The sequence below is a fragment of the Cynocephalus volans genome, chromosome 7 (genome assembly GCF_027409185.1).
Source record: "Cynocephalus volans isolate mCynVol1 chromosome 7, mCynVol1.pri, whole genome shotgun sequence".
In the NCBI taxonomy this organism is placed as follows: domain Eukaryota; kingdom Metazoa; phylum Chordata; class Mammalia; order Dermoptera; family Cynocephalidae; genus Cynocephalus; species Cynocephalus volans.
The window spans coordinates 147,178,974-147,206,055 of record NC_084466.1 but is presented as its reverse complement, the minus strand read 5'-3'; the positions used below and the strand labels follow the sequence as shown (position 1 = coordinate 147,206,055).

At 40.0% G+C, this 27,082-nt stretch overlaps 1 protein-coding gene across 1 annotated transcript in view; it reads left to right on the top strand.

Annotated features, from left to right (window-relative positions):
• The first annotated feature begins 1,337 nt into the window (after positions 1 to 1,337).
• Positions 1,338 to 27,082, top strand: part of PDZD8 (PDZ domain containing 8) — a 93,493-nt gene continuing 67,748 nt past the window's right edge. The window contains exon 1 of the mRNA XM_063103233.1: positions 1,338 to 2,414. Within this exon, the coding sequence (XP_062959303.1) occupies positions 1,549 to 2,414 (866 nt within the window). The 5' untranslated portion in view covers positions 1,338 to 1,548. The remainder of the gene's footprint in view (positions 2,415 to 27,082) is intronic.

The following is a 27,082-nucleotide window of genomic DNA, read 5'->3' as shown; positions in this document are numbered from 1 at the left end:
CCTTGGCACTTTAGGGCCAGCTAGATCTGCCTGACTTTTAGGTATGAAATATTTGACCCCTGTAGGTCTAAAACTGTTGTGGAGTCCATGTGGTTGGAGGGATATAAGCATTTATGATGTAACCACTAAGTAGCCAGAGGATGTGAGGACTTCACATTGTTGCTGGGCAACCTGGCTTCATTAACTCTAACGGCATTGGTCAAGGCGCTACCCTGTACAAAATCGTCTTAAGTCTTCCCTGACACCCCTCCCCATCTTGCACCAGGGAACTGATCAGCCCCCCTACAATTCTAGCAATCTTTATGTTACGGAACAGAGTAGTGAACAAGAGCTTAGGGTTTAGTGTTAGACAAACCTGGCTCCACTACGAGACTCCCGGGCAACTTCCTTTGGCTCTCTGCACCCGTGTTTGCGTCTGTAAAATGGGCGGGGGCTAACAATAACTGCCTCGTAGATGGACTAAATGCGGTAACACACCGGGCTTAACAAGAGCTTCACCGTGAGTCACTATTCATCTTACAATCACCTGGATAATTCATCTCACTCATCATTACTCCTCTTGGATCTCAAGCTTCCTTCTCATTTAAATTTTGGATACCCACCTAGGTGGGAAAGTTAGTCCGCATCTTACGCCCTTTCCCCTCTGTCCCTCCTTCCCAGGGCCCACCCTCCGCCAACGCAAAGCGTCTGCTGGTCGGAATGGTGGTCAGCCATGGCCGTCTCTGAGGCAGTCAGTCCTCTCCTGTCGTCGGCTTGGGAAGTGTCCGAACGGTCCGCTCAGATCCCCTGCGGCACTACCCTGCAGAGAAAGCCGCCGCCGCCGGCTCCGCAGTCAGGGGCGCGAAGGGAAGAGCCACACTGCAGGACGAAGCAGGCTGCTGCAGAGGTCACAGGCAGGGACCACGGCCAGAGAAGGCGGATGGGCGCCTTACGAGATAACGGGATGACCGGCATCAAGACTGCGCCAAGCCATCTCCGCCGGACCTCCTTATCTTCCAGCCGGTGCCCCCAGATGTCCTCCCAGATCCGGACCACGGACCCGGGATGACAGCCACGTGGCTGGCGGCGCGCGCCGCGGGGGAATGGAATGTGGGAGTGGGGGGGCGGGGCTGGAAGGGAGCCCGGGAGGTGAGGAAGGACCCGCGTTCGCGCGCCCGGACGCCCGCTTCCAGGAGGCGCCCCCGGGAACGAGCACGCTCCCTGCGTCACGCGTCGTTTATCCAATGAGCGGAGGCCGGGGGGAGGTGCCGTTCCCGCCCCCGCCCCCCCCCCCCGCCCCCCCCCCCCCCGCCACCTCCGCCCCCACGCAGCTGCCGCCGCCGCTGCCGCCGCCACACAGGCCGCCTCCTGGAGTGTCTGAGGAGGCGCGGGCTGCTGCAGGCTCCGGCGCCTCACCGCGCCGGCCCGAGCCGCCGGGCGAGGCCCAAGCAGCTGCTCGCCCCGACCGCACCGCCCGATGTCCTCAAGATGGAGGCAGCGGAGGCGGCGGCGTGAAGAAAGCGGCGCTGTGGGCGCGGGAGCAGCGGCCCGGGCGGAGGCGGTGGCGGGATGGGGCTGCTGCTCATGATCCTGGCGTCGGCCGTGCTGGGCTCCTTCCTCACGCTCCTCGCCCAGTTCCTGCTGCTGTACCGCAAACAGCCCGAGCCGCCGCCGGACGAGGCCGCCCGCGCGGCCGACGGCTTCCGCTACATCAAGCCGGTGCCGGGCCTGCCCCTGAGGGAGTACCTTTATGGCGGCGGCGGGGATGAGGAGCCCTCCGGCGGGGCCCCCGAGGGCGGCGCGACCCCGGCCCCCGAGACCCCCGGCCCGCCGACGCGGGAGACCTGCTACTTCCTCAACGCCACTATCCTGTTCCTGTTCCGGGAACTGCGGGACACCGCACTGACCCGCCGCTGGGTCACCAAGAAGATCAAGGTGGAGTTCGAGGAACTGCTGCAGACCAAGACGGCCGGGCGCCTGCTGGAGGGGCTGAGCCTGCGGGACGTGTTCCTGGGCGAAACGGTGCCCTTCATCAAGACCATCCGGCTCATCCGGCCCGTCGTACCCTCGGCCACCGCAGAGTCCGACGGCCCCGACGGGGAGGCGCTGCCCGCCACCTGCCCCGAGGAGCTGGCCTTCGAGGCGGAGGTGGAGTACAGCGGGGGCTTCCACTTGGCCATCGACGTGGACCTGGTCTTCGGCAAGTCCGCCTACCTGTTCGTTAAGCTGTCCCGAGTGGTGGGGAGGCTGCGCTTGGTCTTCACTCGCGTGCCCTTCACCCACTGGTTCTTCTCCTTCGTGGAGGACCCGCTGATCGACTTCGAGGTGCGCTCCCAGTTTGAAGGACGACCCATGCCCCAGCTCACCTCCATCATCGTCAACCAGCTCAAGAAGATCATCAAGCGCAAGCACACACTTCCGAGTTACAAGATCAGGTGCGAGGGAGGCGGGGGAAAGGTAGTCCACGGGCGCGGGGGCCTAGCTGGGAATCGGGGCCTGGACGGGATGCTGCTGCCCGCGTTGAATGGGAAGGGCAGAGGCTGATTTATATCCCAGTCTCTGCTTCTGCAGGAGCCTTCCCACCCAGGACAAGGCCCTAGATAAAGGCAAGTAGTGGACACGTTCATTGCTTCCAAATGCCATTCATATGAGCTAGAAACCTTTTCGAGTGTTCATGGGCACTTAAGGTGCTGTCAACGTGAGGAGAATCGTCTCCTTATAAGCAGCGTATTGGAAATGGGAGGGAAGCCTACCCTAATCCCCAGGAGTCCCTTCTGGGACTCTTGAGAAATTCTTCCTATAAGTGGTTGCTGCGTTGAGGGTAACCGTGTCACTGGCTTTGCAACATCACCTCGGCCACATTGAGAAATTGTTCCTGGACACAGTACAGGCATGAAGGGTGTGCTCACAGCCCAGGTCTGTTCCTTTTTGCCATTGCAAGCCACTTTTGCTTTGATGCTTTGGCAGCTTTCAGGGCAGAGGTGTAACTGTTTCAAAGGAATACTTTCCACAGCGAATTGGAAAGGAGTTGGGAGCCTGTATGTAGTGTACTTCTATGTACATTTTATATTAATGCCATCCGTCCTTTGTGGAAAGGTTTTGTAGCACAAACCCAGATTCTGCCCCTCAAGCGTTTACTCTCTATGGCTGTAAGTTCCACATGTAGCACCTGAAGTCACCGTGCAGATAGTATTTTAATGATAGGCAGTGATTTTAATTCTTTAAAGCCGTTCTGCATCTGATGGCTTAACTTTATCTACTATACTGTTTTGATTAATGTGTGAGTTTCTTTTAATATCATAGATGTGGAAGGGAAGAAGGAAGTTTCTTAGGGCTATAGAGTTCAGCCAGTTTGGGTAGGCTTGTTGGAGAGAAAAGGGTCAAACATGGCTTTTTCTCTTAAAACAGCTGAATTTTTAGTTTATGTCCTTTAATTTTGTGTTCACTAAAATGTTGGAGCTTTTTGGATTTTGTCTCTGATTATAAGATTATGTCAATATTGTATTTGCCTCCCTACTTCTCTTTAGTGAAAGTTGTATATTTCTGGATCACTAATTTTTCACTACAGTCTCAAGCGTTAGTGAGCCATCTAATCCTGAAATATTTTGAGTTTGGAATGGATTGTTGACGTGTGCATGTGACAGATGTATCTTACTAATTATGTTTTGTTTAGGCTAATAGCACAGAATGACAGTTTAAAACTGTTGGGTGGCAGGAGAAATTTGCTTTATCAATGGAAGTGTTTCCGTAGAATTGCAGAGGATGGTGAATTTAGTTGTTTACCGTGTTTGATTTCTGGTTCTTTGAAGTAGAACATACTTTATGAAACCTACTTTTAAGTTCTGGAATATAAGTGACTAAGTTATAAAGGAGTTCTAGTGTTTAAGCAGTGAGATGTTTGTTTATAGTAGTGTGTGGCTAAAAAAGTGAGAAAAAGTTGTTACAGGTTTTGATATTCTATCACAACTTTAATTATGATGTTTTCTGGGTAGCTTTTAGGTAATAAAATTTGACCATATTATTATTTTGGGGTTGTTTGCAGAATAGCCAGTGGCGGTGAGGTTGCATATAATTTTGAGATCTTTTTTTAAAAGTGTAGACTTGAAATTAAAGTTAAATCTGAAAGAAATTATGAGTAAGAGTTAAGGAGCCACTGAGAAGTTTATTGCTTTGAAGGAATTTTATTATCTGTATCAACTGAATAGCATCACCATTTAAAGTATGTCAAAATTTCTTTTTGTTTACTATATCTGAAGGGATTTTAAAAAGCACAACATGAGTTTGATTATGGTATTTCAACTTCTAAACCTTAAGCATTAAATGATCACCTCCTGAAATGTACGTGTCTGTGTTCTTTATATCTATGCTCTGTGGGCAATCAGTAAATACTGCACAGAACTCATTACACAGTCTGCAGATATTTATTGTTCACCTGCTGTATGCTTATTATTGTTCTAGGTGCTGGGGCTTCAATACTGAACAGAAATAGATAGCTTCAACCCTCACCATGGAGCTTAGAGTCTAGTGAGAACTGAATTAGCTATACTTAAAAATTTTAAACTAGAGTGGGACTAATGCAGTTGAAGTAACTGGGAAGATGATTTTATTTTATATATATATATATTTTTTTTTTTTTTTAATTTCTCAATATACATTGTAGTCAATTTTCATGACCCTTTACCTGTTCCTCTTTCCCCCTCCCTGGGAAGATGATTTTAGCATGAAAAAAAGTATGTAATAGAAGTATGAAGATGAAAAGGGCCACCTCAGGAAGTGTTGATTTCTCTTGTCTGTGTAGCTATTCTTTCAAGTGTTTTAAGCTGATGATGTTGTGGAGTTGATTCAGATTTCAAGTAAGAATGAATTACAGTATGTTGAAGATGTATCACAGTTCTTACAAGGAGAATGGCTACTGTTTATCCTTTTTTACAGATGAGGGAATGGATCTCAGAGTAGTTAAATAACTTGCTTAAGGTCTCACACAGCTGTTATGTGGTGAAACCTAGCTGTGATAAAGCCAGGCTGCCCATTTTTTTTTTTTACCTACACCTCGTTCTTAAGAGATTTTTTTAAAAGTATACCATCAGCGTAACAGATACATGGGGTATCTTTCCACGTTAACCTAGAACTCTGAGAAGAATGTGACTATAAAGCTTTTTCTCCTCCCCTTGGAAATTTTGAGAGGATCCTTTAAAGTTAAATCATATGGTTAAATTTTGGGGTGCTACCCCACACAGCATTTCTTTTTTAATCCAGCAGATTGTGTTTCCAAATAGAAGGTCTTGCTCGTTTATCCTTTTTAGCCATCTAATCTTCTTAGTAGAGCTAAAGCAGTGAAGAAAATTGTATTGAGTCTTAGGATCCTTTGGCACTTTTAATCATTACATAACAGAAATATCTTGCCAGTTAACGTTGTTGCCAGTTCTTTCCCCCTTCATTTGTTTTTCTTTTTTCATGTTGCTAAATTGAAATGGCCTATTTGGACTGCCAGTTTCTGATGTTTCACCTAGAGATGCTAAGTAGCTCAAGTGGTTGCTTCCTAAAGACCTAGCTGATTGACATTTCATTTTACCCAACTAACAAGTTTGTAAAACATTATAGTTTTTTTAAAAATGAATTGTAATATGCAAAACATTTGTTTATTAATTCATTGAAGTTGGGAATTTAATTCAGCCTCCTCAATGTTTTGATTTTTTTCTGAAAATGTATACTTTAAAACGGTATATTAAAGTAGTAATATTTTTTAAAAATTAATCTCCATATTCCTCTGCAAGAGAGAAAGATTACCACTAATATTCTTTACTATGTGGAGAATCTGTGTTCAACATGAAATCTGAGTCCCAGGGTGGGGAGAGGTGTTTGGCGTTTAGGAGTCAAATATTTGAGATTCTTACTGACGGCTTCTATTCCTGGAGTATTATTGTTGTGTAGTTAGCACAGTTTGCATACTGGAAGGGCAAATTCAGTTCACAGGTACTTTTCTTTGGCCTGTGCTATGGTTGTTTGTTTGTTTGTTTGTTTTTAATTGCCAACATTAAAAAATGGAAGATTTTGCATGATTTGGATTTCTGGCCTCTATCAGAAAAATTGGAATATCTTGTAGCACCAGGTCTACATTCTTCATAGCAACAGTAGGATGGAGAGATGGACTGTAGTAGCAGGTTTGGGGTTGAAGCTTTGTGTGTAAGTTCCCAAATTCCTACTATTTTATAGTCTCCACTTACTTGCTAATTGATAGTACTTGCCTGGCCTAGTGTCTTATGAATTTGAGACCCTTACTGGAAGAGTAAATGGGGAGCATTACTGTTGCTAATTAGTGAAAATGGGCGGACTTAATAGCTGGATAGGAGAGGGTGATGATTTTTACCCCTCTTTAAACATTATATTTTAGAAATTACTTTCATTGAGCAATTTTATTTTAAAAATGCATTATCAATATAATGTTAAATTTTTAAATGTTATTCTGCCAGAAATTTTTTTTAAAAAATTCCTTGAAATATTTACATTTCTCTGTCACATAGTAATAGTAAGTAGATAATGGCTGCTTTTTGTTTGAGTTTGGTAGATATTTTGTTTTAGTGGGATGAGTCATTAATAATTAACTATATAAGCATTTACTTCTCTGATCTACAAAAGAGAGGGCATCTACTTATTGCCACTGTGTGTGGATTTAATGAAAGAGTATGGAGCACATATTTGGGGAAAACTTCAGGTTTTTTGTAGGTTCATGGAATGTGTTCTCAGTGTGACTATTTTTGTTATAACTGATTGTTTTGTTCCTTTACTTCTGAAAAACATTATGAAATGTATTTGTGGAAAATTGTTCAATACCTTAGTAACCAGAGAGCAGGGAGGACCACTGTCTCCACTAAGGATGAGGGATAGGGCTGTATTTAGTTAAGCAGAGCCTTTTAGCATATTTGCATTTATCTGTATACTATTAATTTCAGAGAACTAAATTAGGCTTGGTCTGGAAAGCCTTATACTGTATAGTGTGGTCTGTAATTGAGTTATTTCTTCCTTGGTCTTCTGAAATGAGGAAGAAAAACATTTATTCTCATTGTTAATTATAGCTTTTTTGTTTTACTGATTATCTGAGGTAAAGATGGTTTTGAGTAATCCATGTCTTCTCAAAAACTTTCAAAGTAGGTCCACTGAATACTAAGTCATTTGTAAAGCTAAGTGTAATGTATTTATTCACTTAGTGTGTAACACTTTTTTCTTTCTATATATAGACAGCTTTTAAAAGGTGTCTTTACTTAAGTTGGAAAATACTTTAAAACGGCTACTAAAATTCTTTAGTCATGATAGTAATCATACTTTTTACCTGCTAACGTTAGTACTAAATGTAACTAACCTTTGATACTTGGGAGAGTAGAGACAATGACATTAGTACATTACTCAAGCTGTCCTTGAGTAATGATGTATTATAGAAGCTGGTGTTTAATCTGTTCTTTTTCCTTGTGCTACTGCTTGATGAAATCTGTTTTCATATCTCTGTATAAATGGAATTGCAAGACTCATTGTCTTAGAAGTGAATAATTTAAGTCATTTAAAAATAATTTATTTTCAGTAAGTGCTTACTGTATTATACTACTATATCTAGTGTTGTAATGGGTATGGTAAGGGCAATACAAATGGTTATAATATAGTTTATGCTCTCACGCTGGTTAGTCTTTCTAGGGAAAACAAATAACAATTAAAGCTCACTATAATGGCATTTGGATATATTTACGACCTTCAGTTTTGTGAGAAACAGGAAGAAGAGAGATCGATATCTCTGCTAAGGCAAACATCTGATTACTTTGATATTGTATATAATATGTTGTGACCTTAGGTTCCGTAGTACAACTAAGTATACTCCAGTTTAGTGCTGATTTTACTTCTTGCATGTTGGATTTCCTTATGCTGCTTTGAATTATTGTGATTTAAACTTTTAAAACACTTTAGAGGGAAAATAATGTATTGATAAATTAAATCTTAGCTCTAGAAATTGGATTTATACAGTAAGGGAACAAGAGTAATTATGAGGAGGTTGTTTGATTCTCATCAGTGATGTACAGGTATACTGGCTATCCCAGAAAGCCACAGTTTGTTCCTAGAAATAGCCGAAGCAGAAAATTGTACAGTGGATAGTACTGGAGGAGGATGCCTGATCAAACTTATTATTGACTTACAAGTATTACGAACAGTTCTATCGTATGAGCAAGGGTGGGGGTAATAAAGTAAGTTTGCTAAGTATATGCCAGGCACTGTGTGGGCAGTTCCATACACTTACTACCTATCTCACTTAGTAGTTAAAACTGTGTGCGAGAGGTTGGTATCTCATTTTTACAAAAGCGGAAACTGAGAATTAGAGGAGATTAGTGACTCTTTTAAAGGCCTACCTTAAAAAGTCTTAGACTCCCAAAGCTCATGCTGTGTTATTTCTGCAGAGATAAACCAACTATTTCTCTAAACTGGGGATCTGCATACTAGCTGATGTCGTGCCCATGAGTTAAGAGTGGTTTTCACATTTTTAAACTTTATGTTTAAAGTTGTTAAAAAGAAGTGACAGACCATATGCACCTGCAAATTCTAAAATATTTATTTACTATTTGGCCTTTATAGAAAAGGCTCACCAACGTCTGCTCTAAACCCTTAAAAAAAAAAAAAAAAAAACTTTAAAAATTCGAAAAGACCATGCTTAAGTGCCTACAAAAAAAAGAACATATATTTGTACACATTGAAAGTACTCTTAAACCTTTTTTGAGGGTCCCGTCCTTTTAGAAAGCGAATGAAAGCTGTGTATAATTTCTGTAGAAAAATGCATAAACAAATTTGCATTTAATTTTATGAAATTCATAGTCCCCTTGAAGCTTGTGTAGGGTTCTTAGACTACAGGTTGAAAAGTAAACACAGACAGAAAGATAAAACTTTGTTGCCATAAATATAACTAAAACTAACATTCTAAAATAAATATTAACTATTACTTCATAATTTTGTTTACCTGCTTAGAATGTATACAGGATTCATATGACTCAGGCATTTCTAAAAAATGCTGGAAGAGGGGGCAACCCTCTCTCTATCCAAGAAAGTGTAGCATGTCTCTTTTTTTCTTTTTTGGTAAGATTCCCTATAGCACACTGAGGTACTCTGACTCAATATAGTTCAATAAGAATATCTGACATTTCAAGCTAGAGTTTCTACCACTAAATACTTTGTTTTAAAGTTAAATACTGATCCAACATTTCTTCCCATCACATTCTTCTTTTTCTCAGAACAATGTCACCAGGAAATAAGTGCTGTTAAATCACTTTGTTCCTACCTCAGAGTCATAGGACATACTGACCCATTTTTGGCATGGCATCAGAGCACATCCCACTTCATTGGAAAGTCATAAGGCCAACCACCTGGCCATCAGCAGAAGTTTTACAGAGTGTTTTCAGAGTCTGTTTTGCCAAATTGCTAAGACTGGCATAAAACCATATACTTACGGTGTTTTTACTAAGGAAAAATGAGGGATGAGTGTTATTTGTTTAACTTCAGATGAATAGAACTGAAGGTGATAAGTAGAGACTGCCAGTACTGTAGAATTATTTAATTCTTCTCCATTGAGGCTGTAGAGAAATACTTAGGTTGTCTATTCCAATAGATAGAGCTTTGAAGTAATGAGGACTGGACTTGAAGTATTTGTACTACAATGAGCAAGAGACCTTGGACAAAAACCCTATCTTTCCTTAGTCTCAGTTTCCTTCTTTATAAAATGGAGATGGAGATAATATCTGTCTAATTGGAGATAATAAATTTCACATATATGTAATTGCTGCATAATGTATCTTCCTTTAGTAATTTAATTGAATACACATTTGTTGTTCGCTTTGTATTTGTCAGACATTTTGCTGGAGATGTGTCAGACATTTTACTAGGTACATGTCATATTTGCTAGGTGGCATATTAAATTTTTTTTCCCTTTCAAATGAGTGATAAGCTCGTTTTAAAAATTCAAGCAGTTAGGAAATGTGTAATGTCAAACTGAAAATCTCCTGTAATATCTTTTCTTAAAGAAAACTACTGTTAAGTTTGGGGACTATTCTTCCATATTTTTTCTAAATGTATTATAATTTTTTTATTAGTCTATAGTAACAGTGTGATACTTGGTACTCCATCATTAGCGTCTTGAGTATTTTTGTTTTTGGGGATTTTTTACTTGCTATATCTTGTTTTCTAAGTGTACCTACTTAATTTTTTTTTTTTTTTTGTCCTTTTCGTGGCCGGCACTCAGCCAGTGAGCGCACCGGCCAGTCCTATATAGGATCCGAACCCGCGGCAGGAGCGTCGCCGCACTCCCAGCGCCGCACTCTCCCGACTGCGCCACGGGCTCGGCCCTAATTTTTTTTTTTCATTGTACGTTTATGGGGTACAGTTTGTTTCAGTACATGCATATATTGCATAATGATCTAATCAGAATAGTTAGCATATCTATCACCTAAACATTTATAATTTCTTTGTGGTTGGAACATTCAAGATCCTATTTTCTGGCTATCTTGAAATGTACAATACAATATTATTAGCTATAGTCACTCTAGAGCACCATACTTCTTCCTCTCTAACTGTAACTTTGTGCCAGTCTACCAACCTTTCCCCACCTCCTCCCTTCCCTGCTCCTGGTAACCACTATTCTACTTTCAACTTCTCTCTTTTTTCCCTCTCTTTTTAATTTATTTTTCTTAATTGACCCATGATAATTGTATATACTTATGGAATACAAAATAATATTTGGATACATTCGTATTGTGTACAGTGATCATATCAGGGTGCCTAGTATATCCATCACCTCAAACATTTGTCATTTCTTTGCATTAGGAACATTCAATGTCATCTCTACTAGCTATTCAAAGATACACAGTAATTTGTTGTTAACTGTAGTTCCTTATATTACTATAGAACACTAGATCTCATTCTTCCTCTCTATTTTGTATCCACTTACCATACCCCTTTTCCCCCTGCTAGTATCTGGTAACCACTATTCTACTCACTACTTCTATGAGATCAACTTTTTTAGCTTCCATACATGAGTGAGAACATGTGGTATTTCTCTCTCTGTGCCTGGCTTATTTCACTTAACGTAATTTTATCCAAGCTCATCCGTGTTGCTGCAAATGGCAGAATTTTATTCTTTTTTTTTTTTTTTTTTTTTATGGCTAAGTAGTATTCCATTATGTTTATACCACCTTTTCTTTATCCAGTCATCCAGGGAAGGACATTTAGGTTGGTTCCAACTCTTGGCCATTGGGATTGAATGATTGTTCTATCTGTAGTTGTTTGAGAAATCTTCATACTGTTTTCCATAACAGCTGTACTAATTTACATTCCCACCAACAATGTATAAGAATTCCCCTTTCTCCACATCTTTACCAGCATTTGTTATTTTCTGTCTTTCTGATAATAGCCATTCTAACTGGTGTGAGATGATATTTAATTGTGGTTTTGATTTGCATTTCTCTGATGAGTAGTGATGTTGAGCATTTTTTCACATACCTGTTGGCCATTTGTATGTCTTCTTTTGAAAAATGTCTATTCAGTTCCTTTGCCCATTTTTAAATTGGATTATTTGTTTGTTTTTACTATTGAGTTGTTTGAGTTCGTCATATATTCTGGATATTAATCCCTTGTCAGATGCATAGTTTGCACATATTTTCTCCCATTCTGCAGGTTGTGTTTTTGCTCTGTTGTTTCCTTTGCTGTGCAGAAGCTTTTTAGTTTGATATAACTCCATTTGTTAATTTTTGCTTTTGTTCCCTGTGCTTCTGAAGTATTATTCTTAAAAGTCTTTGCCTAGACCTATGTCCTGAAGTGTTTCCCCTATGTTTTCTTATAGAAGTTTTATAGTTTCAGGTCTTACATTTAAGTCTTTAATCCATTTGAGTTGATTTTGGTATATGGTGAGATAAGGTCTAGTTTCATTCTAATGCATATGGATCTCCAATTTTCCCAGCCCCATTTATTGAAGAGACTTTCCTTTCCTCAATGTATGTTCTTAGCTCCTTTATCAAAAATCAGTTGGCTGTAAGTACATGGGTTTATTTTTGAATTCTCTGTTCTGTTCCATTGGTCTATGTGTCTGTTTTTGTACCAGTACCATGCTGTTTTGATTACTGTAGCTTTGTATTATATTTTGAAGTCAGGGAGTGTAATACTGCCAGCTTTGTTCTTTTTGCTCAGGATTGCTTTGGCTATTCAGTGTCTCTTGTTCCATATAAATTTTTGAATTGTTTTTTTCTATTTCTGTGAATTATGTCATAGGTAGTTTGATGGGGATTGCATTGAGTTTATAGATCACTTTGGATAGTATGGTCATTTTGATGATATTGATTCTTCCAATCCATGAGCATGGGATGTCTTTCTGTTTTTTTGTGTCTTCTTTAATTTCTTTAATCAGTGTTTTATAGTTTTCAGTGTAGAGATCTTTCACCTCCATGGTTAAATTTATTCCTAGGTATTTTTTGCTGTTGTCGTTGCTATTGTAAATGGGATCACTTTCTGGATTTCTTTTTCTGCAGTTTTATTGTTGGTGTACAGAAATGCTACTGATTTTTGTATGTTGATTTTGTATCCTGCAACTTGACTCAATTTGTTTATCAGATCTAGGAATTTTTTGGTAGAGTCTTTAGGTTTCTCTCTATATAAAATCATGTCATCTGCAAACAGGGACAGCTTGACTTCCTTCTTTCCAATTTGGATGCCCTTTATTTCTTTCTCTTGCCTAATTGCTCTGGTTAGGACTTCTAGTACTATGTTGAAACCAAAGTGGTGAGAGTGGGCATCCTTGTCTTGTTTCAGTTCTTAGAGAGAAAACTTTCAGTTTTTCCCCATTCAGTATAATATTAGCTGTGGGTTTGTCATATATAGCCTTTATTAAGATACTCTCCTTCTATACCTAATTTTTTGAGTCTTTATCATACAGGGATGCTGAATTTTATCAAATGCTTTTTCTGTGTCTATTGAGATGATCATGTTTTTGTTCTTTCATTCTGTTGATGTGCTGTATTACATTTATTGATTTGTGTATGTTGAACCATCCTTGCATCTCTGTGGTAAATTCCACTTGATCACAGTGTATAATCTTTTTGAGGTGCTGTTGGATTTGATTTGCTAGTATTTTATTGAAGATTTTTGCATCTGTATTCATTAGGGATATTGGCCTGTAGTTTTCCTTTTTTGTTTTCTCCTTGCCTGGTTTTGGTATCACGGTAATGCTGGCCTTGTAACATGAGTTTGAAAGAATTCCATCCACATCCTACTTGTTTTAACGGGTGCATAGGATTACATTGATCAGTAGTACCATAGGTTAACCAATTCCTTGTTGATTTTTTTTTCAGTTTCTCACTAATATAAATAATGTTGCCACAAACATTCTTCTACCTATATCTTTGTATAGATGCTAGATTTTTTAAAGTTTTTCTCCCCAATTTTTTGCAGATGTTCAAATAGTATTGAGGAGCATAAAGAAGTTAAAAACCTATTCTTTTCCATTTTAATTTCATCCCCCTGATATCCCCAGTATTAAGTTTGAGGTCTATACCTATCTCTGTGCTGAAATGTACATTCACAAGCCTCATAATAAACTGAGGAGATACCTCTCTTCCTCTTCCTTCTTTCCTTTCTCTCTCCTCACCTCCCCCCACCCCACCCTCCCCACCACACACACACACTCCCTCTCTCTCTCTCTCTCTGTCCTTAATGATAAAATGGGAGTATAATGTAAATGTGACTGTACAAACTGGTTTGTAAGTGTAACGTGGATATCCCCTCCAGGTAATTTGTCTGTATCCATTTCATTTACTGCTTTTCTCTACTCTTAGCCGTTCTCTCTAGCTCTGACCTTATATCCATCACTCTTTTTCTCACCTACTCTGTTCATGCCTCCTTGCTGTTCTCATGCTCCAAGCATGCTCCCACGACTGGGCCTTCACTGTTCCTTCTTCTGGAATGTTTTTCCCACAGATAGCCAAAGAGTTCACTCCATCACTTTTCTGATCCCTCAAATATCACCTTTCACCATCCTATGTATAAAGAAAGCAGGTTAGTCCTTTAAATGCTGGATTTTTTTTTTTTTGGCACAAATTTTTTATTGAAGTATAATACATGTGTGTGTGTTTATGAGGGTACAGAAACTGCCCAATCCTAAGTATACAGTGATAAATTTTCACAAAGTGTACTCAGTCATGTAACTGAAGTGAACTGAATTCACTCTCTAGGGAATATCTGTATTTTCTGGATTTCTTAAACAGAATGTATGGAACATATTTTAACTTTTTTTTTTTTAATGGTTAAAGGCTATCATCATAAACACACCCTCATGACATGTAACCCAATACTATTGTAAAATCACTATTGAAGAGGAGTGCCTCCTCCCCCTACACACAAACACACATGCACATTCACGAACATATGCAGAAACGTGAGCACCTGAGCCTGTAAGTTGTGCTGCCTGAGGTCTCCATCAGTTCACCATGCTGACATCAAGGTCTGTCCAGGCACAATAGAGTTGCTATCTCCGCCTTTCATTCCCACACACAAACAAAAAAATAAACACTGATGTTTGCAACCTTCTCTGATGCTTCAGAAGCCTTGGTTTTTAACTTCTCATTCACAGAAAGGTCATTATTGATAAGCTGTAGATTATACTTTCCTTGGACTGAGTATAACAATAAAACTTGTTTTCATTAGTCTGATGCATAATTGCCAATTTTCATGAAATCAGCAGAATGCTTTAGAACACATTTCCCTTTATTCTCTAATCAACACATTGGATATTTATGCCCCTGAATTCTTCATGTATTGTAGGGAGAATGGAGCTGATGATATGGTGGGTGTGATACTGAAATGTCTGGGCTTTGATTTGCATAACTTTGATTACAGAGCTAGAGAATTTCTCACTCCCCAGCATAATTAGTTCTTGTTAGTATGTACTTAAAAGCAAAAATGCTGCAATTAGCATAGTAAAAATGTCCTAATTGAGTTTATTCTTTTGTATTAAATACTTATTTTGTATACTTGGGTCATGAATAAGGTATGTGCCAGTTAAACAGGTATTTGCGACCTATGTCTAGAAATGGTGTTTTTCCTAGGATGAACTCTATATCCTACCTGTATAATCTACAATTATAAGCGACAATTGTTTTTTGTTGTAAAATCGTAAGTAGCAGTAATGTGGAGATAACATTTCTGTTCAAGAGCTGGCTACAAGAATCTATACTTTGAAAAAAGAGTTCTATTTTGTTCTTAGATACAGCTATTTCACGCAGACATCAGTATCTACTAAATAGGGCATCTGGTGTTTGTGTTGTATGCTAATTTTCTGTACTTTTTACAGAATGGTCTTTCATACATACTAGATTATACTAACATTCATTACTAAGGATGATTGTGGTTGCTGACTATACAGTCTTGCCACCTTAGTCATTTGGTCATGCAAGTAAATAATTCAAGCTAGTAGTTCTCTGAAACTTGCTGTGGCTGAAATAAGAGCCATGCTATTATAGCTAATTTCATTTGTATGATGATTATGCTTATAATACACTGAATATCCCATTTTGTTCTCACCATTATTAAGTATAAAATTATTATTGTAAAACTTAGGACAGATGATATCTGATGCATTTCCTGAAAGGAAAAAAACCGGGCCCAAGCGCAAAAGAAACACACCAGGAGACAGGGACTCAACCAAAGTGTATTAGGCAGGCAAAATGAACAAGCGCTCTGCCCTCTCGGAAGTGGGAGCGGCCCCTGCGCCCCTGCGGGAGTCGGGCTGGGCCTTTTATATCCAGTCAGGCTGAGCTGGACTGTTCTTATTGGCTAAGAAGGAAGGGGAGGGAAGCAAGCAGGGTTTAAGCTGAGTTGGGGTTTCTCTTTAGGTGGAGAAATTCACGTGCCTGGGAAGGGGATGCGGTGGTGAAGAAGGGGGAGGGGTTTTTTTGTGATTCTTGAAAACGTGCTGTTCTAGGGACCTGAAACTCTCCGCAGCCATTTTGGGTGTTCCTCCCGTCCACCCGCTGCCATCTTAGACATTGGCTAAAACGTAATTACCTAATATTTCCATATTTGGAGAAGTTATTATTTCTCAGTGTTTAAGTCTGAATTTTAATCAGGACCAGAATGGCAAACTCTGCACGTTCGAAGAATTTAACTAAATTTTGGTATTAAAATGTGTCCTTTTGTTTACTAAAGCTGGAGTGGTAGTTAGGTAGTACAAATTGAATTCAGTTCAGATATTTTTGAGATTAGTGAAATGTAAAGAGAAAATTCTTGACAGTCTTAGTCTGTAATTAAGCTCATGAACATAAGTATATCTAAAATTTTTTAGCCCTTTCTTTTTAGTAAATTGCTTACCTACTTAAAATATTTGAGTAAATTACATACTCAAAATGTTTGATCTTTTTAGTACTATGGAGTTAGGATTTGGATTCAGTACTCAGATATCAATCACTAGGGGGATATACTTTCTCTTGAAAGTAGCTCAACCTCTTTCTTGCCCTGAAACAGTAGGATAAGAAGATGAGGAATTTGTATTTTATTTCTGGAATTACTCTTGATTTGTTGGTTTAGTATATCCTTGGACAAGTCATACAACTTGTTATTTTTGAGACTGAATGAAATAAAAAATGTAAAGTTTTTAAGGTTCTTAGAGGAAAGAATTATGTAAATGTAAGGTGACATTATTTATTATTCACTTCTCTGTTATTTCTACAGGCTGCATCTTACCTTAGCAAAGGTCTAATGTAGGGATTTCTCTTCAATATGCAGATACAAATTGTTTATATGAGAAATATTCCCATTTAATAAGTACCAACTTTAGTTAGATAATTATAAACTAAAAGATGCAAAGATACAGATAATATTAAAAGTACTTCAGAAGATGTTTTGCTTTTGTTTGGATAGAGAAAGACTAGGGAAAAGCAGAACAGTTATAATCTTAAAGTATTAACTTCCTCCTCATTCCTCTTGTTGAGATCTTTTGCTGTTCCTTATTTAATATTTGAAATAGAGTTTTTTGTCTATTTGATACATCTGACTGGCTTAGGAAGACCAGACTTCTGTATTATGTATTTCATTGTACCTGTCTTTACCATGGTATGAAGGTGATAATTTTGCCTTAAAGATGTTTTCTGTCCCCTGATCAACAAGACTTCAGAATAGATTCAATTTATTCAGTAAATGTTTAATGCCATCTTTGTCTGGGGCACAATGTACTGCAGAGAGAATTAGTACTAAGAAGGTATAAATTAAAACAGTCCTTTCAAAGTATTTTTTTTAAAAATCTGTTAGAAACGGTGTACTTAAAGTAACAGTGGGTTACAACTTAGAATTTAAAAAGAACTGCTAACTAAGAGTTATTTCATTCTAACTCAGTGGTTTTGAAAGTGTGGTTTGGGGACTTCTTTGGATCCGAGACCTTTATGGGGGATCTACCATGTCAAACCAGTCTCATTATATAATACAAAACTGTTATCTGCCATTCTCACTCTCATTCTCTTACAAGTGTATGGTGCAGTTTTCTAGAAGTTAAATGATATGTGATAACATCATCACCGTAACAGCTAAATGGAATGTGAGCTTGTATATTCTTATGTTTAAAAATTTTTAGTTTCTAATTGGGAAATGTTAATAGGTATAACCCACATAAATAACAGCTCTTTGGGGTCTCAATAATTTTAAAAAGTGTATGTTTGAGAACTGCTGTTCTAACCTAAAGTTTATTTATTCTCATTCAGCTTTAATAAATATTAGATATATACATTATTTTCAGTTGCTATCTAGCATTGCATGTACACCTTGGTGTTATAGGTTACACAAGGTTGAATGGATCTGTACCATTTACTATGTGATCACTGACAACGGGCCGGCCCGTGGCTCACTCGGGAGAGTGTGGTGCTGATCACTGACAAGCCATTTGAATGTCCTCATCCTTAGTCTCCTCATTTGTAAAATAAGGCATGTAATACCATACATTTTTATGAGTTGTGAGAATCAAAGATGTATATGAAAGTTTTATGTAATTTACAAAAGTGCTAGAAATGTATGAAATGGTAATTTTTATTTCAACAGTATGTGTTGAGGGGAGCTGGTAGAGAAGGAGTTCAGATTTTGCCAATTTTTTAGCTTTGTGGAAGTTGATAATTTTCACTTAATTGATCATAGGCTACACTAAGGGGCCCTCACATTGTGGGTTGTGATGAACATAAAAAGATATGAGATTTATCAGACATGGTCAAGAACATTGCTTTCCTGAGCAACTCATCTCATTTGGTACCTTTATCTCTGTGTTAACATCAACTCACCTTGTAGTCATCAGCTGTTTGAGTTATATTATGAGGGTATCTGCAGCTTCTCTTTCACTCTTTTGTTCAGTGTACTGTATATATATAAAACCACTTCAGAAAATTGAGGCATTTTAGATCTCAATTATTCTGTGAAGAATTAGAAGCTTGGATAAGAGTGAGCATTTCATATTAGGTAGAGGGTATATGGATGGGTGCAAAAAAGTTTTTTTCTAACAGTATTTGTTATCGTTGTTCGTATTATTTTCATAACTATTCAGGAATGCTTTTTTTCTCCCTAAGAGTACAGAAATTAAAATCATTTCCCCAAGGATAGACTTTGTCAGCATAGTACACACCAAGGAGTTCCATAAATAGAACAAGTATCCATGGGTTTCTTTAAGTCAGTTTCTTAATATATTCAGTTTAATATAAGCTTAGTTATAAAACCTAATGACGTAGAAGTAGAAAGGTGATACCTAAGGTAGGATGGCATACTGGCTATTGTTAATTTATTCTCTTCTTGCATTTGCAAACTGATATCGTTACAAAGAACACAACATTTTAAAAATCAGCTAGACTGGGGACTGAAATCATGGCCATGTGTAATCTGAATCTCATGTAAGCCTATTTGTTACCTGACAGGAGTGAGATGACATTTGAGCCTAACTGTTAAAGAGTAGTTTAGCTTTAGACATAGGGGAAATGGTATGGAAGTACCTTGTAGATAGAAGAAATCACAAAGGAACAGAATCAAGATATTGTAAGATGTCTTTAGGGATTTAATGAGGAGGTCAGTTTGATAAGATTTGAGCATAGGGAAGGAAAGAAAACCAGGATTTATTACTCCTCTAGGTGCTTCACGTATATAAACTCTAACCTTTGTAGTAGTCCTGTGAGGTAGCTTATTTATTTACTTATTTATTTTTAAAGATAGAGGCTTTGTTTTTTGGTTAAAAAATATTCTTTTTAAGAAAAGGAAATGTAATTTTAGAAATCACAGCATTCTAAGTAATCAATGAAAACTTGAACCAGGCCAAGGAGGAACAGAGAAAAGCAATGGAAGAGACATTTTAACAATAAATGAATGGAGGGGAACGGAGGTAGAACCGATTGGTTGTGACAAGGGGAGGAGTAGGGGGTTAATTCCAGATTTTCAAGTGTCTATGAAATTGGTGGTGCCAGTAAGAGAAAACAGGAGAGGAGGAGCAAGTTTGAAGAAAGGGTGTTTAATTCATTTTTAGGCATCAATATTGGAAACCATGATAAAAGCAATAAGAACAAATGATGTTGCTAAGAGAAAGTATAGAAAGAGAAAGGAAACAGGAATACATAAACCAGGTTGTTTTAGTATTCAAAACTAACCTCTTCTAATTCTTTCTTTTGAGCGGGGGAGGCTGACTAGTATGGGGATTTGAATCTTCTAATTCTTTATTCTGGAAGTAGCTTTCACTTACTTACTTAGAAGTCAAGAGTGTAGTTCAATGAACCTCCCTTGTCTGTAGGCAGTTATTAACTTGTGGCCACTCTTGTTCATCTGTATCTCACCACACTCTCCTCCCCTGATTATTTTGAAACAAATTTCAAACATAATATCAATATGTCTGTTTCTTCAAAAAAAGAAAAGTACAGTCCCACGATTACACCTTTAAAAATTAATAATTCTTTAGCATTTAGTTTAGAATCATTTTTTAAAGTCCCCAAATCAGGAAATGTCAAGGTGTAAATCCTTATAAATAACTATTTCATAGTGTTCCCTATGGTGAACTAGCATGGATTTTTATTAGAACAGAAATCAATTGACCTTTTAATCACAGGGACTTATCCACCCCTCCCTCAAATGTTGTGGCTGATATGGATCTTTCTTGGAGAAGTAGGATGAGAAAGTTTGAGAACCATTAAATTGCACTGGCTAAGTCATTGCCATTAATATTGGTTTCTACTCCTCTAGGACTCCAAGGTAGTATTGATAGAATTACTGAACAATTTTATTGGGTCTTTTATATTTTACTCAGCATTGTAATATAGACAAAATGGTTTGTAAGACAAAAGACACTAAATTTAAAATTTTAGGTGTTAGATATCTAACGTAAACTTAATAGAAAGCCTATGATTAACACTAGAATTGCCTTTCTGTAAACCATTAAAAGTGAGATATATTGATTTTACAGAAATTAAACAGGATTTGTAATGCAAATGTCCTTTAGGAAATGTGTTGTAGTAAAAACAGCATTGTATTTGAACTTACTAGGCACTCATTTCATCCTTTTTAAAAAAAATAACTTTATTGAGGTATAATTGATGTAAGGTAAATCATATACATATATGAACCCTCACCTCAATCAAGATAACTAACACTTCCCATCACTCATAATAGTTTCCTTGTGCCTCACCCTTTCCTCCACTCTCGTCCCCAGATAGTCACTTACCTGTTTTCTGTTGCAGTAATATTTTCTAGAATTTTATGTAAACGGAATCATACATTATATACTTTTTGTGTAGGGGGAGGGGGGCCTGGCTTCTTTCTCCCAGTGATGATTTTGAGATTTATCTGTGTTGTTTTGAGTATCAGTAGTTTGTTCCTTTTTATTGTTGAGTGGTATTCCATTGTGTGATAATACTATCCATTTATCCAGTCAGGGACTGATAGCTATTTAGATTGTTTCCAGTTCTTTTTTTGTTCTTTTCACAACACCTTCCCTCCTTGACAAATCCTCATCTAACCTCTTTGCCTGAATATTTGTAGAGATAGAATGCTTGCTATGCTTTGAGACTGCTGTGTTCTTCTTGAACTAGCTCTAATCATTACAGAGTTTTCTTCCCTTTTATTGATCTCGAGACTATCAGATTTCTCACTTGGGCAAGGACGCACAAGCCCAGCTAAAGTCAAGAGTACATCTATACCTCACCATATTTTTATATTGGGCTTATAATAAAACCTTTTTCTCTAAAGACCACGTGTTTGCAAACAGTCTGGCTGCTGCCGTGTGATGGAGATGTCACCAGCTGGCATTCAGGATGCTTAAAGAGCAATCTTGAAGAGACATCTTACAGTAAAAACATGTTTTAGATGTTAAAAAAGATTCTCTCAGATCAAAATATGAGAAGGAGGCTTGGCTTCTCTTGTAAATGTAAACTTTAAATATATATATTAAAATTTTACTAAAATATTGAACATTTTAAACACTTTTTTCCTTTAAACTTTTATTGAAGTATAACTCACCACCTGAAAAGTATACTAATCATAAAATGTTAACTCAATGAATTTTTACGAAGTGACTAGATCCATGAAACCAGCATTCAAAACAAGCAGCAGGATATTACCAGCAACCAAGAAGCCCCTCATGTGCCACCCAGTCACTGCCCTCCCCCGCTTTGCCTAAATGTAGCTGCTCTCCTGACTTCTAACACTGTTGCCTTTTTTGGGTGTGTGCCTGTTTTTGAGCTTTATATAAGCTTAAATCTTACTGTATTCACTTCTTTTTTTTTTTTGTCTAACTTCTTTGGCTCAACAATATGTTTGTGACATCTATCCACGTTGTTGCATATAGATATAGTTCATTATATTTGCTGTGGAGTATTCCACTGTATGAGTGTACCTCAGTTTTTTCATTCTACTGTTGATGGACATTTTGATAGTGTTGTTATGAATATTCTTACACATGTCTTTGGTGAACATTTGTGTACATTTCTCTTGGATATATCTAGGAGTAAGATTGCTGGGCCATAGGGTATGCATCTCTTCAGGTTTAGTAGATATTGTCACACAGATTTAAATGCAGTTGTAATAGTCTACACCAGCAGTTTCACATCCTGTCCAACAATTGGTATTACTTGTCTTTTCATTTTAGTTAATGTACACAATTTAAAAATCAGAACAGAGGATCTTATCATAAAAATCAGCAATTACCTCCCTAAAGCCTCTACTTTCCTGCCCTAAGTCACATTCTTCAGAAGCAACCATTTGTAACTATTTCTGTTTTTAACAACTTTTAAGAGGCATTGATTAAGAGCATGTAATATGGAGCTAGACTGCCTAGATTATTATCTTGTCTCTACCACTTACTAGCTATGTATCCTTAAGCAAGTTATTTAACATTCCTATTTCTCTATTCCTTCAGCTGCAAAATGGGGTTTAATTATAGTACCTGTCTCATAGAATTGTTATTGTAAGACTGGCCCGAAAGCATGAATCTTACTTGTTGGGAAGGCTCATCTCTCAAAGACCAGGAGACAGAGATCGCTGCAATCAAGCAAGAGGTTTTTTTTATTTCCAGCATGCTGGGGTCGCTCCATCTTCAGGACAAAAGCGGCCCTGAGCTCTTAACATGAGTACTTTTTATACAGTTTGGTAGGCAGACTTTGGCAACAGGATGAGTTGTATACAGCTTATTGGTCACCTGAGGTGACTTTTTAAATTCATTGGTGGCTTTCAGTGGGGTGGTATACAGACGAGGAACTGGGGAATTGCCCAACAGCCCACCCCTTGTGTGGTTAGGCCCTTCCTGGAACTGAGTGAACTTTGGGCAGTTTGGGAAGCCTTTCATCTGCCCTTACCAGAAAGTCCCACACGCAGGGGCTTGTAAAACCTTGCTCAAGCTAATTGCAGAAGCAGAAAAGCTAGTCAGTTAATATTCAAGGGTGGGGGAAGGTGTTCAGGTCCACATTCCCCCCTTTTTCTTGTGGGTATTTCAATCATGAAATACTGATTCCTGTTGGTTTAATTCCTGATATTGTTGCCTTAACATCATAATTTGAACAGTACTAACACGTTCTCTAACAAAAGCTAGCAAGCGATTTAAAATGCAGGGACCGAAGGTGAGAAGCAACATTAAAATACTTAGTGGTCCTAACAGGGTCGACATGAGGGTCGTGAGCCAGGGGGAGGAGTTGAACCATGACTCAAACCAGCCCTGATTTTGTTCTTTTTCTTTTTTTCTTTTGGCTAGGCCTTCCCTAATTTTGGCCATGGAGTCTTTAATTACCCCTGAGTGATCAATGTAAAAACAACATTCTTCTCTTAGTGCAGCGCAGAGTCTCCCCTGCTGAAGGAACAAGAGGTCTAGTCCCGTTCTATTTTGTAGGACCACTTCAGAAAGAGAGGTGAGGGACTCTTGTAATTTAGTAATTGAATTTTCTATTTCTTTAATATCAACATCTATGGCTGCCTGTAAACTTTGGTAATTCTGATGTTGAATAGCCAGAGCTGAAGCTCCTGTAGCTGCCCCAGCTGCTCCCAATCCTAAGCCTAAGAGGACAGAGAGCGTGATACTTAGGGGCTCCCTTCTGGTTCGGTAGTTCCCGTTATTTTCATCCCAGTATGATAATAGTTCTTCATAGGGATGGTAAACAAGCCGAGGTAACAACCGAACCAAGATACAGAAATCCTGGGTCTCGCTTAGGACCTGTAAGCTAACACAGGGCATGACCCCAGTAGCGCAGGCCCACCATCCTTCTGGAGTGGGCAACAGATATGTGTCACCAGACCACTCGGTCAAGTTAAGAGTCTGGTTGCACAGCTGGCTGTGTGAGGAGGGGATCTTTCCCACACATGTTCCTTGCCCCACAACAGCTGACAGAGTGAGTTTGACCTGTCGTTGCTGCCAATGACAGTTGGAGACATCAGTTGTAGTATTAATTTCACTTCTGAAGGCTATTCCTTCATAATATAGCAACATTATAACAAAGCCAGCAGGAGCAGGTAGCATTGGGGTTGGTACTATTTAAGACCTTGAAGGCTTCAGAAATTAAGTGGAATAACCCAAGTTGTTTTTGAGGTTTAGATTCAGGGAGCTTAGACATTTTCTTTGATGTCTTAGCTTTTGACCTTTTAGTGGAGGCTGAGGACTCTGGTTGGGTACCTGGGGTAGTTTTTAGTTTGACTATTGGAGGTCCCACTGGAGCTAAGTACTTATTTGGGCCTAGGCTGGTATACTGGGTTTCTACTTTGAGCTTGATGGTGAACAACAGCACATCATCATACCTCTTTATAAAATCTTAATCCCCACATAAATCCTTTTTCCCACCCAGTGGCCTTTTTTTCCTGCATCCGTGAAGGATACTCGGAAGGGGTGGCACCATCCCGTGCAGGCAGGGTTATCTTTCCACTTAGAGTGGCTGCTTCCCAATCGGCCTGCCCACCCTGCAGCAGGGGGAGAGAGGTGGGTATAATTAGCAGTTACCTTTATATAGTCCCAGGAGGACGAGGGATTCCAATATGTGTCTCCTGTGGTCTCACAGCCCCAGCCTTTACAGAAATAATCTGCTTTGCCTCCACACTGATGGTTTAGTGCTCTGTCACGGTGGAACCCAGGGCACACATAGAAGGCGAGGGCACTCAGCATACTTCTCCGATCTTTAGTAGAGCAGCCCCCCCCCACGGTTCAAGCCCAAAGCACCCCGTTGGGGAGGGGGTAGAAGGGGGTTTGTGAGCATCAAAGTGTACTTCTAAATCCCAGTTGGCTGGGGCTCCCATGGCTAATATGCACACATCGGGAAACAGGTCAGGCCACTATTTTCCTGTGGTGACCTTGGATAGGTTCCAGATTTCATCTCCCGCCCCATTTAGAACATACCAAGTTAACTTGGGGGATATGTGGGCTGGAAGCTCTCAGGCTCCCGGGAAAGACTGTCAGGTACAGAAGGGGAAAAAATAAAATTTTCATCTTACAATATTTAAGGTGTTTGAACCCCCAGTCCGAACGATTTTGAGCTTCAAGGGGTGTTCCTTGGAACTTTGGGCTCTCCAGGCGGCGTCTTTTGATCCTTGGTACTCTGGTGGTGCAGGCTTTACGTGCGAGGTGTGGATCCAGGCAGTGATCCCGTCTACTTTTATGGCCATTGGTGTTGTCAGGAGCACCAGGTAAGGTCCCTTCCAGTGGGGTTCCAGAGTCTGGGAGCGATGTCGTCTTATGTAGACTGTGTCCCCGACCTGGAACTGGTGAGAAACTTCGGGGGTCCCAGGTTCATAGACGGCCGCCAGCTGCGTCCAGACTTCCTTCTGCACCGCTTGCAGTCCTTTTAACCTGGCATATAAGTCACTGTTACTGTGGCAAGTGGGTTCAAAGGCATCCCCCAGTAAAGTCAAGGGGGCAGGGGTACCATAGAGAATTTCAAAGGGGGTCAGGTTGAACCAGGAGGGGGTGTTCCTAGCTCTAAACAGGGCCAAGAGAAGGAGCACCACCCAGTCCACGCCAGTCTCCATGGTTAATTTAGTCAGGGTCTCTTTTAGAGTTCTGTTCATCCTTTCTACCTGTCCTGAACTCTGGGGTCTGTAGATACAAAGTAATTTCCAATCGGACCCTATTACCTTGGGTACCCAGAAGCGTGGGAAGATTTCTTCCAGGATTTTCTTGACCATGACGGTGGCAGTCTCCTGTTTCTTTGCTTCTACCCATCCAGAGAAGGTATCTACAAAAACTAGGAGATACTATAGCGGCCCCTGCCTTCCTCACTCCTTCCAGGAAACTGCTGCCGTCAGTGAACCAGGTGGCTTCGGCGTTCGTCAGAGGCTGGTCTGACAAGTCTTTCCGCCATCCATGTGCCTCAGCAAGCACTTGGTGGCAGTCATGGATAGGAGGGTCAAGGTCAGGGTCTGGGAGCAACGTGGCTGGATTTAAGCTTGCCGGGGGAGCAAAAGTAACTCGGTCTGAGTTCAGTAACAGAGTCTGATAGTGAGTCATGCGAGCATTTGTGAGCCAGCGGTCGGGGGGCTGGTGGACAATACTCTCTAAAGCATGGCGTGCCGAGATTACCAAACTCTGTCCCATAGTCAATTTGTCAGCATCTTGTACCAGAACTGCTACTGCCGCTATGATCCTTAGACAAGCTGGCCACCCTGAGGCTACTGGGTCTAGTTTTTTACCCAGATATGCTACAGGCCTTTTCCAGGGACCCAGTTTTTGAGTTAGGACCCCCTTTGCAACCCCCTTATTTTCTGCCACATACAGGTGGAAGGGCTTAGTTATGTCGGGGAGCCCCAGAGCCAGTGCGGACATCAAGGCCGTCTTGATGTTGTTAAAAGCCTGTTGCTCCTCTTTTTCCCACTTGAAGGGCTGACTGTTTTTAGTGAGGGGATATAACAGGGCTGCCATCTCAGCAAAACCAGGTATCCATAGGTGGCAGAACCCAGCAGTACCTAAAAATTCCCTGACTTGTCTTGGATTAGCGGGTGGCAGAATGTGAAACACTGTCTCTTTCCTGGCCTCAGACAACCATCTTTTCCTGTCTTTAAGGAGGTATCCCAGGTAACTGACCTGTCGCTTGCAGATCTGAGCCTTTTTGGCAGAGGCTCAATAGCCTAGCTACCCCAACTCTGTGAGGAGACGCTTTGTTCCTTCCAGACACAGTTTTTCGTTGGCTGCTGCCAGGAGGAGGTCATCTACATACTGAAACAGAGATACCTGGGGGTTAGAGACCTGGAACATAACCAAGTCTTGGTGGAGGGCCTCGTCAAAGATGGTGGGCGAGTTTTTGAATCCTTGAGGCAGGCAGGTCGACGTAAGTTGCCCTGCTAGGCCAGACTCCAGATCTTTCCATTCGAAGGCAAAGTAATCTTGACTTTTTACAGCCAACAGTAAACAGAAGAAGGCATCTTTGAGATCCAGTACCGAGTACCAGGTCCTGTCTGGGGGTAAAGAGCTTAAAAGATTATAGGGGTTAGGAGCTGTGGAGTGGAAGTTGGCCACCTGCTTGTTTACCTCTCCAAGGTCTTGGACCGGTCGGTAGTCATTAGTCCCAGGTTTTCGGACCGGTAGCAAGGGCGTGTTCCAGGCTGATTGGCACTTCCGTAGGATCCCCAG